The sequence below is a fragment of the Halyomorpha halys genome, unplaced genomic scaffold, assembly GCF_000696795.3.
Source record: "Halyomorpha halys isolate HHAL.00 unplaced genomic scaffold, Hhal_1.1 Scaffold128.1, whole genome shotgun sequence".
NCBI classification, from domain to species: Eukaryota; Metazoa; Arthropoda; class Insecta; order Hemiptera; family Pentatomidae; genus Halyomorpha; species Halyomorpha halys.
In genome coordinates this window covers 1,794,232-1,813,080 of record NW_027110898.1, presented here as the reverse complement: position 1 = coordinate 1,813,080, position 18,849 = coordinate 1,794,232, and the positions used below count along the sequence as shown (strand labels likewise).

Genomic DNA, 18,849 nt, shown 5'->3' with positions numbered 1-18,849 from the left:
TTCTTACTAACCAGAACATTTTCAATTGAAACCTAATGAACGAACAGATTATATTTTCGAGACTAGAATAGTCGATAGAAGGAGATATAATAAAAAAAAAATGACTTTTGAGAAACAGGCAACTTAGCCAAGATAGAAGTCCGTAAAGCTACATTAAAATGTACAGTTTTGAAAGATACGTAGGTACGATACATTCGTCGTAATACACAGATATCTATATAATGCAATGATTGATTTGTTGTTCTCTAGCGGACATCGCACAGTGGAACCAATGATAGAAAAAGCTTGTTGAAATACGAACAGTTTAAATCTATATGTAGAATATAAATTATCTCTTTTTAGGTTTCACGCACATTAACTAAAACGGAATAGTCATTTTCTACCTTTAATTCCTCTTTGAAGTTCTTCAAATTTCAATTTTATTTTTTTCTATTGCACTAAGTGACATGTTAGTCATACTATAATGGATAACTCACATCAAGATAAGTGTGATATAATATAATCACTTTTCTAATTTTTTTTTTGTTAAAAAAAAATTAAAAATTTTTTCCTCTTGATTCCTTTCTGTTCCATTTACTATCTTTAAAAATAAGAAAAATTATGAACTGAGGATGATTAAACTCAGTATTTTAGTAGTCCTCAGTTCATCATTCAGGAGCAGGTTGGATTAGGAGTAGGTGTTCCCTTCCCCGGACCCTTTTAATAATGCTGCTGTGCCCCACGGTGCCATCCATACTTGTATATTAACTATTTTTAAGAATTATTTAAAAAAAAAAAAAACTGCTGTTTCTAATACTCCTAGGTTTTTACCAGATTTTATTGATACTAGCAAATGTATGGCGCCAGATCGAGAAAACTGTTGGTCGACTGCGTCGTCCACCAGCCTCGCTAGAGACGTCTCAACTCGGAATGTATTACGAAAGAAAAAACAAATAAGAGTGAATCTTACAGTTTGGTAAAGGATCGCGAAGATCGTATCTTTGTTTATATAACGCGAATAGTTATGGCGGCGTTTTATCGTATCCTAAATAGAAAATCCAAATTAAAATCAGAAACAGCTATTCTTGTTATAAAAACAATTCTCAGGCGACTGCTGATGTTGGTTGTAAAGTCTGGGGAGCGGCATCCTTTACGAAAAGTAAAAAATTATAATATTTTCAAAATGAGTCGTAAGAATAACAGTGGATGCTCTTTGATTTGTATGAAACAGCCTATTGCACCGAGAATTACAAATCGAGACAATAGAGGATTGCATCGAAAAAAGTTTAATGAAGTTTCACTCCCAGTTACCTACAGTTAAAGGAGCAGTGCCCTACAACTTGGGAATCCCACCTACAGTACAAAGAATAAAGTCCAGGTTGCTGCAGAACATCCAGCTATGTTCCAGCTGTTATTGTCACTCTAAAATTATTTTATCTTAACTTATTTTTATTTTTCTCTTCATCTTTTTCTTAAATTCACTTTTTTTCTTTTGCATTAGAAGCCAATTATTTATTTTGTTAAATCCATAAATCTCATTGTTTTTGTTATTACTTTTACTTATATCTCTTATGAAGAATTGTTATTTTTATTTACTTATTTTATCCTATTTTTTTTTTATAAGATTGTATATAGTTAGGGGTGTCTTTTGTGTGAGAGTATATTCCCCATAATTAGTGTGTTAATATCTCATTATATTACTGACTTATTTATGTTTTTTTATTGAGTTAAATAAGGAAAACCGGGGTAGCGATAGCAGCGTGTTAACGCGCCAGTCTACCAATCCCTAGGTTGTTAGATCGAGTCCCGGTCCCTCTCGGGATTTTTTCAAGCATAAAATAATACAAAACTCACTCACAACCTCTCCCCAGGAATTTTTAAGGCCCGTTAGCCAATGGTTGGCACTCACAAAAAATAGGCGTCGCGTGACGTGACGAACCCACCCTACGAAAAAACCACGTCAGGAATGTATTTCCTAATGCTTCGCGTGAGGACTTAGACCTCCATGGTCTGTCGCCCACATAATAATAAAATTAAAATTATGAAAAACGTATTGATACAATTTATTATTGGGATGATCAGAGTGTTTCGGGCTCCATCCTCGGTTCGTCACTGATTATTGCTCAGATAATAAAATTATATTCATAATTAATTAGACTTTTTATTAAATTTTGTAATTAACAATAAAAGGTTGTAATCTGATAACAACAACAACAATAAAGAGTTCTAAAGGATTTGTTAAATCTTTATTCGCTTTCTCATTCTTCTTTATTCTTATGACTTCCGAACAAAGTTTCTGGTTTTTTTTTGCCAATTATCTAGTTCTAAAATAAAATGATTTAAAATCAACAGTTTTTAATAAAAAACTTTTGCGTTGTATTTTAATAAATAATTTAAAACTTAAGTTAAACATTTTATGACAACTTACAAATCTAAGATATTTTTGAAATTAAACCAAATTTCGTAGTTACTATTCTTTTTTTTTTACTTATCTTATAATTATCTTCTGGACATGTAAACTTATTAAAATAATTTTGTATACAAAGAATTTTTATAGATTGAATTTTTCTCTATTGGGACTGTTTTCCCATTACCGTAGGTATAAAAAAATATGTTTATTTTAATCTATCATGTATAAAGTAATAGAGAAATCGTCGTAATTACTTGGTTTTAATATAGAAATTTAATTATCCACAATGTTAAGTACATTATGTTCTATGTGTATGTATTTAGCATTGGTGAGACATTTTATTTAATTTTTTTGAATGCTCGATCATTTTTTTCAGTAGATCGGGAGTTTCACTGTTCCTTCGGCTCACGCGCCTAGTTATGCCGTTTAATGCCATTTAATTTAGTACTCATGTTTGTGGGCATGCTCAATGCTCAGCTCATCTTGAACTCGTCATAATTTCATGTGACAAAATCCATTAGCTGATTTCTCAGTTATCTTTTTACTTTTAATTTTAAACTCTGGTTTCAGTATGAATTTTTTCTCTATTGGCACTGTTTCCTCATTACCAGTCTATAATTTTTGTTTAAGTTGAAAACTCTATTTTTATTATAAGTGATTATTAATATTAACTGTTATTTATTAGTTATATATTACCAATGAATTAGTACTTTTCTCTTATGTCCACCTAACTATTCATAGGTATTGTTTTAAAAAAGTATAATTAGTAAAGAAACAGAAAAAAAATAAGAATAATAACTGTGAAATTTGGTTTCATTACAAAAACATTTGAGATTTGTAAATTGTAATAAAATAGTGAACTTGATTATGGGCAAAAAAAAACAAACCGAAACGTTGTTCGATTTCGTGAGAATAAATAAATAATAAAAATTGTGTTATAAAATATTATGTTTATGAGATTTTATGATTCTGAGTTTATTTTTATATTTATATACCAAGCGAGGATAGTCGGGAAAAAGGTACGTGACACAGAAAACACATTTTTTAAATTATTATTTAAATACTACAGTTTTCCTCAATTGTTCGAATTGCTCATGAGCAATTAGCTAGAGGAGCGGCAATTGATAAATCGTCGTGGATTTGAGACGATACCAATACTCGAATGTAAATTTGTTTTAACTTATAGATTTTGTGGCTGACGTTTTGGAAACCATAAGACTTCATAATTTTTATTATAATTACATAATTAATTACAATTATAATTATAAATTTACAATTATAATAAAAAAATGAACCAATCTTTACTAAATTTTAACTAAATAATTTTCAAGGTCCTTTACGTTTTACTGTCTTCAGAGTTTTTTTTGTTTTGTTTTTGTATAATCTACAAATGAATGGAACAAAGTTATAAATTGTTTTATCAATTAAATATTTGTTGTTATTCATTTACGGACTGATTCGTATTTAATTATATACAATAAGGTTTATTATTGAACTTTCTCTGAAGCTTTTTAGTAGGATCAAAACTTTTACTAAAAAACATTGCTTTGTCTCAGATCTTGCAATAAAATAATATTTTTTTCCTTCTTTTTTGTAGCTTGTTATACAAATTTAGTAACTTTATGATATTTAAACATCCCTTTTGCTGTAATAGTGTATACATTGTAAGATACTATGTAAAGACTATTATTTTTCGACTAATATACTTTGTATTTTTAGTATATAAAGTTTAAACTAATATTATGCTAAAGTGAGTGTATTAAATAGTATAATTGTATATGATCACCGATGTTATGTGATATCACAAAACAAAGGCGTAGCGTGGACGTCAGCCGCCTGGGTTGGAGGAAATTTTGCCACCCCCTTATTTATTAATTTTAATTTAAATACTAAAATTTACTGTAAATCTAATGAACATTTTGGCATCAACAATCATATTTATCCTGTACTATACAGATTACAAACAAACAATTCATGAGATGAAACGGTTCAAATTTTTGTAAGATGTTATTAGTTATTGTGAAATTTTGCCCCTTGCTAAAAGTGCTTCCCCGCCCCAATTGCTCTACCCCACTGAATTAACTAAATAATAAATTCTTTGAACCATTGCTATGCCCCCAAACGAAGAATATTCCTTAAAAGGGATATTACTTTTTTTGTAAATTTTCTATAATTATAGTCGGTTTGTCTAAATCAGGGAGAGTGACTGCGTATATTTTCATTGGTGACTCACACAGTAGGAAAACAAATGCTTACATTACGTATTATTCCCTTTTAAGATTTTTTCTTAGTTAATTATTTGTTTTGTTTTTTTTACTTATTCCTTTGGTAATTTGTTGTTCTATATTTCGTTGAATTGAATTCGTTGTTAATAATTTTAATATAATCACTTCATTTTTTTTCATTCTGTAAAAAATTTTTCACGAACCGGTTAGCAAGGACCACGCAAATATCATTTTCGATTCATCCTCACTCCTTCCACTTTCCTTCTACTCCAATACGCTTTCATCCTTCTGGACTGTTCCTACCGCTCTTCCCTAGTTCCTCGTCTCTCCTTCTTTCCCACAAGGATCCCAACCTCTTTTAGTTTATTCCCAAAATGCTCTCGATCCAAGCAGTTTTTCCGATCCGTTATTTTTAGTCTACCTAGTTTCTCTTTCACTTGTTTTTGATATACGTTTATAGCTGCAGACTCTTGAAAATTTTCTTATCTAGTCTCTCATTTTCCATTCTGACCACGTGCTCATAAAATCTCAGTCCCCTGGTCCTGATGACTGTTTCCAAGTCTTCCAAATTCCTATATATTCCCCCATTGGAATTTCTCTTATACTCCTCTTACGTGATTTTGGGGTCCGCGAATCCTCCTCAGAATTTTGTACTAATTTTATTTTAATGAAGGGTAGGAAAAAAAATTAAATAGATAGATCTCTAGTATAGGTCTTTATTTGAGTATATAATCTTATAAATTACGTATAGTGTTCCAAAACGGGGCATAATTGACCAAATTTGTAGCATTTACTATATTACCACTTTTGGTTATTCTAAAAGATAAACTTAAAATAATGATATGGTAATTAGTTATTATTATAGGTTTTTATTACAAATAATGTTTAAAACTCATTGGAGAAATTGCTAATAAAATTTAAATTAACCAAAAAAAAATTTAATTATTTATTTTTTTAGAACGTCAATATTTTTAATCATTACAAAACACTCAAATATTTAGCTTCTTCTTCAATTCCATTAGCTGACAATGCAATTCGGAGCTGCATCAACACTGTCCATTAGTAGCATTTCTTGTACTTTTTCATTCGGATGTTTTATTTTTTTCCTAAGAAGAATTTACAGGGTTAATATCAGTGGATCTGAAGTTAATAGAAGCATTTTGAAGAAATCTTCATAAGTTATATTTGTTTATTGGGAAAAGTCAATCAGAATATTTTTTTAAAACATCGCTGGATCACAAAATATTTCTTATGAAAATTTCTATGATACTTGTTTTTAGTGATAAATTGTGATAATATTCATAGAATCCGGAGGCATAAAACGGGGCGGTAGTTCATTCAAGCACATTTTGACGGACTGACATCTCAAACTTCGATCAATATATAATATCAAATAGATATTATAATTGAATTAGACAGACTACGTTTCCAAATGAAATCAATAAAATGAGTTTTGTCCAGATCTCTTCAAAAATAGACAATTTTGTGACGGTATCTTGTATTTCGTAAATCTATTTATATTTAATAATTTAATAATAATTTAAACCGGGTCTAATGTTTTTAGTGTTCACATTTAGTGATCTTCTAATGTAAAATAGCAATAAAATCAACTTTTATTACTTTTCTCTTTATTAATTTTATGAATAAAAGATAGTGACGACTGGGATAACTTACCATTGAACATTTAGGGTTACAACATATAATTTGAATGGAACAGTTGTGCTGTAAATTCTGAGCCGATCAGAAAATGACATTACTAATTGCTTAGTGTCATGGTCAAATTGATATAGAAATCCCTTTAGAAGCTTCGGGCCGGTCAGTAAGTTATTTCCATCCAGTAGAACTGCCAACATCTCAGTACAGTCTAAAGTTAGAGATTTTTCATTTAGTCTTTTTAGGGAAACATCAGCTCGCTAAAACAGTAAATATTTTTCGAATGTACAAGAGCTGTTTCAATTGTGAATAATAGGCTCGTAAGAAAATTTTTTTTGGAGGTGATAGCTATTTGATCAACAATGATCTTACAGAAGAAAACTGATGTTCCCCTGGACGAGGCAATGGATATTGCAGGTAATCTTTGGTCTAAATTTTGCCAAATTCAAAATATATGATTCTTTAAACTGTTATTTTTAATAATTTAGTTCGTGAATTATTTTTTTTATATTAGCCTGGCATTTTCAGGAAAGATCAATTTTTAAAATAGTAATTTTTTTTTTAATTTATAAATTATATTATTAAACAGCTTTTAAATATATACGCTTTACTTATCTTAGGTATCAACAAATATATTTATTTTAATCTATTATGTATAAAGTAATAGAGAAATCATCGTAATTACTTGGTTTTAATACAGGAATTTAATTATCCACAATGCTAAGTACATTATGTACTATGTGTATGTATTTAGCATTGGAGAGACATTTTATTTAATTTTTTTGAATGCTCGATCATTTTTTCAGTACCTCGAGGGTTTTACTGTTCCTTCGGCCCACGCGCCTAGTTATGCCGTTTAATGCCATTTGATTTAGTACTCAGATTTGTAGGCATGCTCAATGCTCTGCTCATCTTGGATTCCTCGTCATAGCTTCGTGTGATAAAATCCATTAGCTGATTCCTCAGTTATCTTTTTACTTTTAATTTTAAACTCTAGTTCCAGGATGAATTTATCTGAGACCTTTTCCTTTACACTCAGTTTTATTGTTCTGACTGTTCCTCTGATGCGATACTAAGTCTCATAAAATAACCATAAGTATTTAAATACATGTTTTATTATTCTGTTATGTTTTAAATTCTTCTCTCCATCTTTTAGCATTTTTATTATTTTAAAAGTTTCTAGGTAGGTAGGTAGGTCTATACTTCAGCAGATTTTTTTTTTTTTAAACATATCCCAAGTTCAGAAATAAATCTTCACCTTACTCTACTTACAGTACAAACAAATTAAAGAAATCAATACATACTTATAATATGTCAGTTTAAGAAATGGGACAAAAAATGATACGATTTAAAATAGAATTACTTCTCCTTTTATATCAAGCCTTTATTTCTTATTTTCCATTCTTATCTTTATCTTATATTACTTATCTTTATATTTCCTGAAATGATTTAATTGTCTGAGCTACTTTCTCCACCATGTTACTATTGCCCTTATTTGTTTTAAAATCACATTTCAGTCGTATTTTCCGTAGAGACTGACGATCCTGGGTCATTCCACGCTAACTCTATGATATCACAGTTTTGAACCTCATCATATCAAATTTTCTTCAGGTTTCCCATCGATATTATGTGTGTATGAGCTTCAAAATCTAAAACTTTACTGAGATAAGCCCTCTCATTTTTAATTACACACTTTTGAAGTTCTTACTGAATAGTAGAGAATAAGTTTTTAAATTGCAGTAGAATCATCCCTAATTTAAAAAATATATATTAAGTTAATTAAGTTCTATTTACCATTAGACATGGCCAGCATAAGACCAAGTTAATTAATAAGATGTTCTAATTTTTTTTTTTTTTTAAGAATGAAGGAAAAGGACAAATTTTAAGGACAAATCCTTATATTATATAAACTTTTTCATAGCTTATGATGTACAGAATAGAGGGTATTCTGTATTTTCCACATACACTTAACTGAAAGCAATATACAAGAGGTATACATAAAATTCAATTGTTTAGTTTCAAAACCTCTTACACCCGGACATAATGATATTTTTTTAATTTTCTATTTATAACTTTTTTTAAAAAATTGTATGTACTTACACACTCTACACTTTACACTGTTACCAACAGGTTCCGGACTATATACCACCTATGTGATCTTCGCCACCGGATTTCTTCTCTTTGCCTCAATGTTGAATATCGAAGCCATGGCGATGGTGCTTCCTGCGGCAGGCTGTGACTTGAAACTCTCTAACACGGAAAAGGGAATGCTGACTTCAACTACTTTCACGGGTGAGAAATAATTTTTAGCTGACAATATTCATTCCACATTTTTCACCTTACTCTCTAAAGGATCTATTTAGGATCATCCACTTGCATTAGAATCCCGACGATTGTTTCTTGTTTTTAAGGTATGGTCGTTGCCGGACCGCTGGCAGGCTTTTTATCGGATGCTTACGGAAGGAAAAAACTTTGCGCAATCACACAGACCATCAGCACCTTACTTTTGCTGCTAAGCAGTGTTGCTCCGAACCATATCACACTCATGGCAATAAATTTTGTCAATGGGATAGTGTAAGTATCCGGTTTGATTTTTCAATAAAATTTATTTTTCTAATAACATTTACTATTGACATTATCGCTTTATAAATTTTAGATTAACTGGTTCCTTCACTCCTGCGTATGTCTTCGTGAGTGAATTCAGCCCACAGTCCATTAGGGCTAAAGGTCTTATAATCGCGACATGCATCAGTTTATTGTCGAACATTATTCTTCCAGGTTGTACATATATATTTTAACACGATAAATTAATAATTAGATTAATTAAATACCAATTACTAACTTTTAACATACTTTTTATGCAGGTTTGGCATGGCTGGTGCTCCCATTGGAAATGAAAACTTCTATTTTCGGTTTCATAACTTTTACTTCATGGAGATTGTATATAATAATTATCAGTATTCCGATGTTCATTTCTGTGGTTTGTTTTTGGAGGATCCCTGAAACCCCGAAGTTTCTTCTGAACAAAGGTGATGCTGATGGGACTCTAGAAATCCTGAAAAAGATTTATGCAGTAAACAATAAAATGAAGAAGGAGGATTTCCCTGTAGGTAATTCATGTATATTTAAAAAAATAAAATATTATATTGTATTCGTATGGAATTTAATTACTCGACTTTATTATTATCTCTTATCCATACAACTTTTTATGAATCTAGGGTTCTTCTCTTATATTCTTTCCGAGATCGGATCAAATCTATATTACCAATTCAATAACATGTTTTTTTTTTGGTTTTTTTTGGGACGTTCCAATGTTAATAAAAAGGGGTAAATTGTGAGGTTATACGCCTTAAATATTATCGCTTTATCAATATTCTTTCTTTTCTCACTGATTTTAAGTGTGTCTAGTCAATTTTCTGTCCCTGATTCGTTTATGATTTTCTGAACCAGCGCATGAGCAGATAGCCCTTTTCTGACTACGAGAATATTTTGTTCAGGCGCCAAGATTTGACTCGCTATTTCTACAATTGAGCCCATTAATATTAAATAAGTAATTTACACGAACATTACTAAATCTTTATCATTTAGTATGAAATGATATTTTAAAAATAATGTCTAATTGTAACACAACTGTTTAAATTATAAATAAAAATATAGTTAAAAAAAGTAACTTTAGATAAAGTATCAATTGAATTTTTATATGGATTATAGATGATAATGAGGGCTGGTTATGATAACATAATTTCAGATAATAAAGATTTATTATAGCTATTCAATGTAAATTTACAATAAAGAATTCATACTCAAACCAGGGTAACCAATCTGGTAGATTTAATGAGCTTAATCGTTTTGTTAATATTCTCCTTATTATCGCCCAAGGCGCTAGAATATGCTGAGGACGGCACATGTTTCCATGATCCCTCTGGATTGGGGATACTATTCAAAGATATGAGTCACTGTGGAAGATACTTTATATACGAAACTGAGGTGGTCGTTCATGTATACCGATGTTATTCTATTCAAAAACATATTTATATATAGGATTTTCTGGTTGGGTATAAAGTTTGGTCAAATATTTGGCTGCTAACTTTTGGTGAAGAAAATCTAACTTGATTGGCGTATACAAGATGAATGTTATTTATGAATAATTGTGGTGGAATAACGGGTTACGGGGTATGGCGGCAGGTGTATACAGCATTTATCGTTTGTTGAAAACTTGAAACCCGTTCATTGAGATCATAATGTTAATTTATTTATAGTGTTCTGAAGATAGATCTTAATGCATTGCTGGTCAGGTGATGTGGATATAAGTAGCATATTAGGTGTGAAACAGTCAGATATTAGAGGTATTGTGATAGAAAAAATGCTCAGTACGGACCCTTGAGGTACGCCATTATTTATAGATTTTTTTATAGCAGTATTTTCACTACCAAAACCTTGTTTATAGGAATCCCATGACGAAGTTTGCTAGAGTTACCCACAAACCCCATCGGTGCAACTGTTTCAGGATACTGACCGGACACACAGTATCAAAGACGTTTTTAGTGTCAAAAAATATATCCACTGTATATTCCTTGTTGACGAATGCTTCTTGAATCTGGGTAGTCATTCTTACAAAATTGTATAAGGTAGTGTGATTGTTGCGAAATCCACATTGCGTATCGCCTTGTCCCCTTGTTTGTCATGTAATCAAGTAAGACGTTTGTTTGCCATCCTTTCTTAAATTTTAAAAGACAATTTGTGAGCGAAATTTCACGGTAATTAGTGTCATCAATTTTGGATATACCGGCTTTTAAAACCGGAATGATTATAGATTCCTTCTTCTATTTTGGGAAAATACCTCCGGACAATATTTTGTTGTATAAATTATGAATTTTGTCTAATAAATTAACTGGTAGGAGTTTTATCATTTCAAAAGCCTGTTCATCAGGACTTCGCTGGTACTTATTACTGTTCTAGAGAGGAATCGTGTCCTATCGAGTTATTTTTTCCGTTGAAAATACAGCGTAGTGAAGACAAAAATGTATTTTTTTTTTCTTGGCCAGAAGTAAACCATCACGTCATTTCCCCCTCGCAGCCCAATACAAGTGATGTTTACTTTTGCCCTTAGTTGGTCCGGATCCTGCTGAATATCTTCCATCAAAAGATGGTTCCCATCCATGTCTTCCATGTTGCATAGAAGACATTTACGATGCCTAATCGATGGAGGTGTTTTTGGAGCAGATTATGTCTTTTTATTAGGCGAAAACAAGCCACTCCCTCAGTTCTGCTAATTTATCCTTATCGTTTATCCTTATGCAGTATGCTCTCCCACTTCTTTCCTTCCGCTGCAACTTTGTGTTTAACGCTTGTACTGTCCTTGCAGTAAGAAGTTATAATTGATTTCGCTTTTCTGTAGGAAAGTGGTCGAACAGGCTGGTTCTCTGCACAACCGAGCTTAGTCAACTTGTCAGCTTGTTCATTACCATATATGCCAACATGGCCTGGTGTCCACCGCAGAGCTATAATCTCATAAGAGCTCTTTTCTTCATAATAGCAGCCATGTTTCAGCACTTTTCTTCCGTGGGTGACTCTTCGATACCTGATTTTGATCACTTTTGTATTACGGCTCGGGAGTCGCTGAAGATTAAGATGTTTTCATCGCTTTCAATTGAGGCTTCCATCGCAAAGCAAATAGCCGTCATAATTGTCACAACCAGCTCAAATAGGAAATGACAGTTGTATGAAAATGGTCAATGAAAATAATGAAACGATACAAAAATGTTAAATTTAAAATGAATGTTTATAATTTGATCAACAATTTGTATTAATGCATAAAAAATATAGGTTTTTAGGGTTCAATGTTTTTCCGTTTAGTATTATTAATTAAAAATTATTCTTAAATAAAAATAAAAATAATAATAAATGAAGAATATACTAAATTAAATAATTTTTTTTTTATTTCAAGAAATTTATAAAATGTAGATTTTTTTATTCCTTTCAGGTGCTCAATGTGGTATTAGATTCAAGTGATGAAGGGTACGGTGAGAATAACGAAATCACTAACCCCTTTCTGAAATCAGTTAAGGATATGATCTCTAGAAGCAAACTTTTATTTTCAAAGGAGTTCGTTCTGTACACCTTGATGTCTTGTATTTTGCTATTTAGCCAAGTTGGATCGTAAGTACTATATAGAAAAAATAAATTACATATGAAAATATTGCCTAATATTTGTTGAGCTCTAATTTACATGAGTTTATACTCTAAAGTTATTTATTGATATTACTTTATTGCTTTTGTTAAATGTTTCGATTCCGTTGCTTTTTAGATTTTACTCCTACATGCTATGGTTCCCCGAGCAGCTAAGCAGAATCAAACTTTTTTCGACCATTAACGAGGTATATAACGTGACCCTCTGTGACCTCATGTCGTCTAGGTACGGAACAGTGGAAGTCATAGAAGACTGTCAGCTCAATTATGATTTCTTCTTCTACTGCATCTTACTTGGTATCGTCCAAGTGTTTTCCGCGCTATTCGTCAGTGTCTACGCGGATAGGCTCGGGAAGAAACTTCTTCTGGGTGAGTTAGGTGAACGTCATTGTGGTATCCAACATTCAGCTATGTTCATAAAAAAATATCCATGTTTTGTCTTACAGCCTGTATACTGATTTCAACTGGAATCATCACGGCTGTTGTAGTATTTTTGACACAGGAATATCTTACTATAGCAGCTTTAGGATTCGCTATAGTCGATTCTTCCATGGGATTTCCACTGATAATGGCGTTGATAATGGAATATTACCCGACTTATGTCAGGTTGGTGATTTATTTTAATATAAGCTTTAAAAAATTACTTAGCAACAACTATTTTTTATTTTATTGAATAATGAATATTACATTCTATCACTTATTTACAGACAATGTTAATAGGTATCAGATAGCATATCTACACTATATTTACAGAGATATAAATTAAATAATAACGAAATATGACTAAATAACTAAAATAACTCGATAAATACCATAAATATAACTCAGTAACTACCAGTTCAATAGGCCAATGATGGCTCAAAAAGGACCGACTCGACACGATCAATTTTATACGGCGGTGGAGTGCTGAAATATATGCTAGATGACGTCTTCTATAGCAGTCCAAGTTCAGTCATCAAGATATCAATCGGTAATAGTTCCCTCTGATTTTTTGAGTGCCCTAAAAACTGTTTTTTAAGTTTTCTCAAAAACGTATTATTAAAGAAATTCATCACTCTATTCAAAAGGTAGAAAATTCTTCTGAAAAAATTACATTTTTATTGGTTCCTAGTCACTAAGATTCCTGAAAACGAGAAAGTAGATGAACAGAAGCCAACTCACTAGGAAATAAAACACCCACTAACAGCCATGCTTCAGATCTGTTTTAACCAATACGGATTAGAATCATAAATAATTGGACTTAAATAACAATAATAAGCTCAAAATAAAAAAGCCAACAGTGAGCTACCGGGGGCCTTATCCTCCAGAGGAGAGAGTTATAATGCGCCTGAGAATTGTACTCTGTCGGTTAACCGATCGAGACCAACAAGGAAAGATCCACCTCAGTGCCAACTCTGTAGTGTGATTAAGACTTGAGTCTCATCTTTGAGGTGCGCCTTCGATACAGATATTGTAGAAGGATCATGGAATATTGTTGTGTTCTTAGACAACTCGCCGGAGCAGTGTTTCCTGACATTGTTTTTGGCGGTGGAACACATTTGGTACCAACAGGAAAATGGTGGAACCCTTGTGGTCGAAGTAAATAATAGTGGAACCCCTACATTACCATTTGATGCAAACAGAGTGTCAAATATCGTCTTTTCAGCTAAAGTTAAGAAAGGTAGGCATCCTACACGAAACTTGTGCAAGATTGAAGAAAAACTGAGATAGTAGGGTTCGAAATTGGGTGGAGTTGAAGTGTTATTAGCTATTCGTAAATTATTTTGTGGAATCTCAACGCTCCCCGGTTGGGAACCACTGATCTAGAGTCCTGCGACGATGAGGAGAATATTAAGACCATCGATATTCTTATGAATTTGGTTTGTATTTTATAAAACACCATTAAATAATTACCAAAAAAAATATTTGTATCATAAATTATTCTATTATCATAGATTACCATTAATATCTAGTTTAATAATTAACCAAACGTTATTTTGTTACAAGGGCAATGATAACCATCCACAAACAACATAACTTGAAATAAAAATAAAATAAAATAATAAAAACTAAAACTTAAAGTATAATAAAAGTAAGGTTGGGGAACTCCTAACCGAACTTGTTCTACTACATGTGAAGGAAGAACCAGGATTACAGAAGATCCCGGCGCCTCTCAATGTGTCACTCGTATTAAAAGTCAGTGGGGCTGAGAGAGGGCGCTAACCGAAGACACTCCGGACTTGAGTGCAGAATCTGGCCGTTGCCATGATTCTAACATAATCGTTTATAAAAGGTCTCTGCGCCATTCTTGTTTCAACCTTCCGGGAAGATTTTAGGGATGGGTAATACTTTGTAGGGATTATGCTAGGAGATTTGGGTGATAAGTGAGTTTCTCATAAAATGTTGTGAATTTCGATTATAATGCCTGAGACAGGAGGGATATTGAGGTCATGATGTGGGGTATTCTGAGTAAGGTACATTAAAATTTTCGAAGGACTTTGGATAAAAACTTTGCAATTACTAAACGTTAACAACAAAAAAGGTAGTTTTTTTTTGGCATCATTGGCCTGAGGTCCCTATTTTTTGAAACTATTTATGGATTTAAACTTATAGAGATATAGTTGGAGATTAATCGACATGATTACGCACTAAATAATTTTTTACTGACCACGTCCAACGACATTTCAGCCAACTATGTAGGTTTTGTTTAAAATATTGTATTTATAACTATATATTTTTTAATATTATATTTCCGCATGTAATTCTACTTTAGTTATTAGTCGTATATCTTATATTATATTCATATCTCGTTTATAAAATATAGCTTTTAAAAACATGAGCTGAAGGCTACTTACAACACATAAATTGTAAATTATTATTCACTTCGTGCTTAACTTCTGACCGCACCCCAGCAGATTATCATATTTCGCATTTTTAAAAATTAATTTTAAATTAAGACTAATTTAATTTTGAGATTAATCTTTATGTTTTATAATTATAGAATGAACTACTTTTACACCATAATTGTGAATGATACCACATTTTACGTAAATTATTTTTCCTACTTACGTAAATTCTGCGAAAATAATTGATGATATCACAGGAAAACAATTAAAACATATTTAGATGACAAAAAAATACTTCAAATCTTATTCATAACACACTTGAAAAAAATAAATAAAACAACAAAACCTAATTAAAATTAGTTTCGATTAACTCATGTTATCATTAGGCAGCTAATTATATCTAAATAATATTTCCTCTCAATAGTTTTTTTCCTTCGAATCTCTTCGATGAAAAAACGGCCCACTTTAAAAATTCATTATAAATATTCCTTAATAACATTAGACGACAATACCATCCGGGAAGTGAGTTCGTCTCGAGTTGTAATTGTATATTACATCCTGTTTGAATATTGTTAATTAATTTATAAAAATCTAATTATGATTAAAAAATTTATTTGGAGGAAATGATTTTAGATAATAAACATATAAAATTAGAAACCAACCTCGGACAAGAAAGTATCCTCTTTATAAATTATAAGATATAAAAAGATAACTTTTTGACAGGAATTTTAATAATAGTCTGTCTTAAGAGTATATACAAGTTAAAACAAATATATTTAGATTTTTGTTTTTAAATTAAATAGGTCTACTGCTACGGCAGTGGCTATCATTTTCGGAAGGCTGGGAGCAGCTGTAGGAAGTCAGATCATGGGCGCTCTCTTCGACAATTACTGTGAACCCGCCTATTTTGGAATTTGTGTGATACTCATAGGTGAATAATTTTATTCCATTACTACGTACATAAAATATATTTCTATTAGGCTCAATAATATTTTTTTTTCAGCTTCTGGACTCATGTGCCTTGTTCTTCCTTCGAAGAGGAAAAGATCTTAAAGTGTGAAGAGGTCCCGTACCTACTCATAAAAATACGCTTTTATTAGCTTTATGTATATATAATGTAATATTTAATGTGCTATATTATTTAGTTCTGTGTATATAAGATGTATTTAATAAATACTTTTTAACGATATTCCTATGGTCAGTTTATTAACGTTTAATTTACCTCCTCATAAAATTAAATCCTTAAAATGTGACTGAATCCACATTAGAAATCGACAATTATAGATTGTTATAAGAAAAATGAAATTTATTTGTCTACTGTTATAGTCATAAAAATCAATTAATTAAAATTTTACTTTTAATTTTTTATAGGGAAACAAATGTCTTTAGAAAAACAAAAATTAATGAAGTATGTAATATTATTTTTTATTTATTTATTAAAACTATTAGCCGTGAGTTCTGAATTCGAATGAATAAAAAAAATCTATATAAGATTTTTTACCATACGAAAAAGTAGTCCTATTGAGAATATTAGGACTAATTAAAATTGAAGGACATTGATAAATAAGAATCAATTCAGAACTAAGAAAAACATTAACTGGTATAGTCCTGTTATAGACCCTGATACAGTTTCATTCATCCGCTATAAGAGATTCCAATAATTAAATTATGTAAAGAGAATGGATTCGGAAAGATTGATTAGGAAATTATTTTTCATAAACCTGAACCGGTAAGGTTAAAAGAGAGAACTCGAGTTAAATATGGCTATGTACGTTGAAACATGAATGGAAGTAAGTAAGCATTTTAAGTGGATTGAAGATAACTTTTTTAAGGGGTTGGAAGTTGACAAATGAAAGGTTCGCATCTGACAGAACCCAACTGGTCAATCTACCAAACAAGAACTGGGCTTTCCACGAATTTAATTAAATTTATTCTTTTGAAGATTCCTTCTTCGAAATATAATTTCCTTTCATGGCAACAGGGGTTCAAATCAATATGTCCAACCAGTTCTTTCAAGTATCTCGATCAAAGCAACCTTGGCCTTCTCGCCTTCTGTATTCTTTTGAAACAATTTTCCAGTTTCTTTGTACTTCTTCCATTTCTGTTTGATAATTTTTCAGACATCCAGTGTTCTCCAAAATAGTCTTCATCGATTAATACAAAATATAAAAATATGTAAAATAATAAAATAAATTTTTTTTATTAAATAAATCAAAACTTGTACCCTTTTTTGTCTCAACACTTATTTATTTCAACAGTCCAACGTTTCGGCCATTTTAGCCATTCCCAAGGACATCTAAATATTTAACAGCTTATATTATACATTCATTTTTAACACTTATAACAACAACATTATCACTAATAATATAACATACTTTCAATTATAAATTCTTCCTCACATTAAATTTTGAATTACTTTTGCAAGTTATTCTGCCCAGGCCATTCATTAATTATAAGTTAAAAACCTATTTAAAAAGTCAATTATTAGTTATTATTAAGCATATTTATTATTAATAAGCTTACCTAAGCTTAAGTTTAGTTACCTATTTTTTAAATTTAAAATCATAAATATCTAATTCTTCTTATATTAAAATTATCCACACAAAATCACTACCATATACACAAACCGTTTATAACCTCCCACTCACACAGGCCAGCCTTGTTTTAAAATTAATTTAAATTGCATTTTTGTCTCAATTTGGTATTTATTATAATTCTCAAATTTCCATATTAAAATTAATTGTAAATAGTAACAATTTTCTCCATTTATTTTTATTTATTAAAAATATGTAAAATAATAAAATAAAAATGTTAATTAACATAATGGAGTTTATCGCGCACGCAGTTGACTAGTAAATGCTGCAGCCGCTACAAACTCCCCGAAAACAAATTCAAGATTACCTTGTTAATTTTATACTAATGAAGGCACCGGACGGATATTAATTATTCATGTAATGTAACCTTTTTTTTTCGGTTAGCTTTGTAGGTCTTAGGCCGTCCGTACCAGCCATCACCAGTCTTTCCTGTCTTGGGCTACTCCTTTCCAGTTTGCTGCATGCATCTTTATCAATTCTGTCTATCCATCTGGTTTTTGGCCTCCCACGTGGTCCCTGACCAGCTATAGTGGCATTCATTGTTGTCCTGATGGATTGCTTGTCCCACCCATCTTAATAACCTTGTCCTCATATCCCGAGGGATTGACTGACGAGTAACTTCAATCAGTTCACTGTTAGTTCTTCTTATCCCTGTGCTAAGGGTCTAATCCTAGATAGCTTTTGTAATTGTACGGAGGAAGTAATTGTTCTTTCAAATATCTTGATAAGCTTTCTAGAGTACCTGTAAGAGCCCAGGTCTCGCCGCCTTCTAGCAGAGTGGTATCATGTTATTGTACACCCTGCACATCGTGATCTACTATTGTTCGAGTGTCTGTTTTAAAATATAGATCTGGTCTAGCGATCTTTTTCCTCTCTTGAACCCTACTTAATGGTCGCCTATTATATTCTCGTAATACTGAGATGTATTCAATGTAGCAGAATATTGGTCATTACCTTGTAGACCGTCGGAAGGA

At 31.3% G+C, this 18,849-nt stretch overlaps 1 protein-coding gene across 2 annotated transcripts in view; it reads left to right on the top strand.

The window, feature by feature from the left end:
- The window catches only part of LOC106678231 (synaptic vesicle glycoprotein 2B), a 19,917-nt gene extending 3,447 nt beyond the window's left edge, over window positions 1–16,470 (top strand). The window contains exons 1-10 of one of the 2 annotated variants that reach the window (XM_014416636.3): window positions 6,424–6,684; window positions 8,398–8,559; window positions 8,679–8,841; window positions 8,924–9,045; window positions 9,132–9,373; window positions 12,251–12,426; window positions 12,575–12,825; window positions 12,903–13,062; window positions 16,085–16,212; window positions 16,285–16,470. In XM_014416636.3, the coding sequence (XP_014272122.1) occupies window positions 6,630–6,684; window positions 8,398–8,559; window positions 8,679–8,841; window positions 8,924–9,045; window positions 9,132–9,373; window positions 12,251–12,426; window positions 12,575–12,825; window positions 12,903–13,062; window positions 16,085–16,212; window positions 16,285–16,334 (1,509 nt within the window). In that variant the 5' untranslated portion in view covers window positions 6,424–6,629 and the 3' untranslated portion in view covers window positions 16,335–16,470. Of the gene's footprint in view, window positions 1–6,423; window positions 6,685–8,397; window positions 8,560–8,678; window positions 8,842–8,923; window positions 9,046–9,131; window positions 9,374–12,250; window positions 12,427–12,574; window positions 12,826–12,902; window positions 13,063–16,084; window positions 16,213–16,284 lie in introns of those variants that run through there. The other variant, XM_014416635.3, reaches the window with a different exon arrangement.
- Window positions 16,471–18,849: the final 2,379 nt, after the last annotated feature.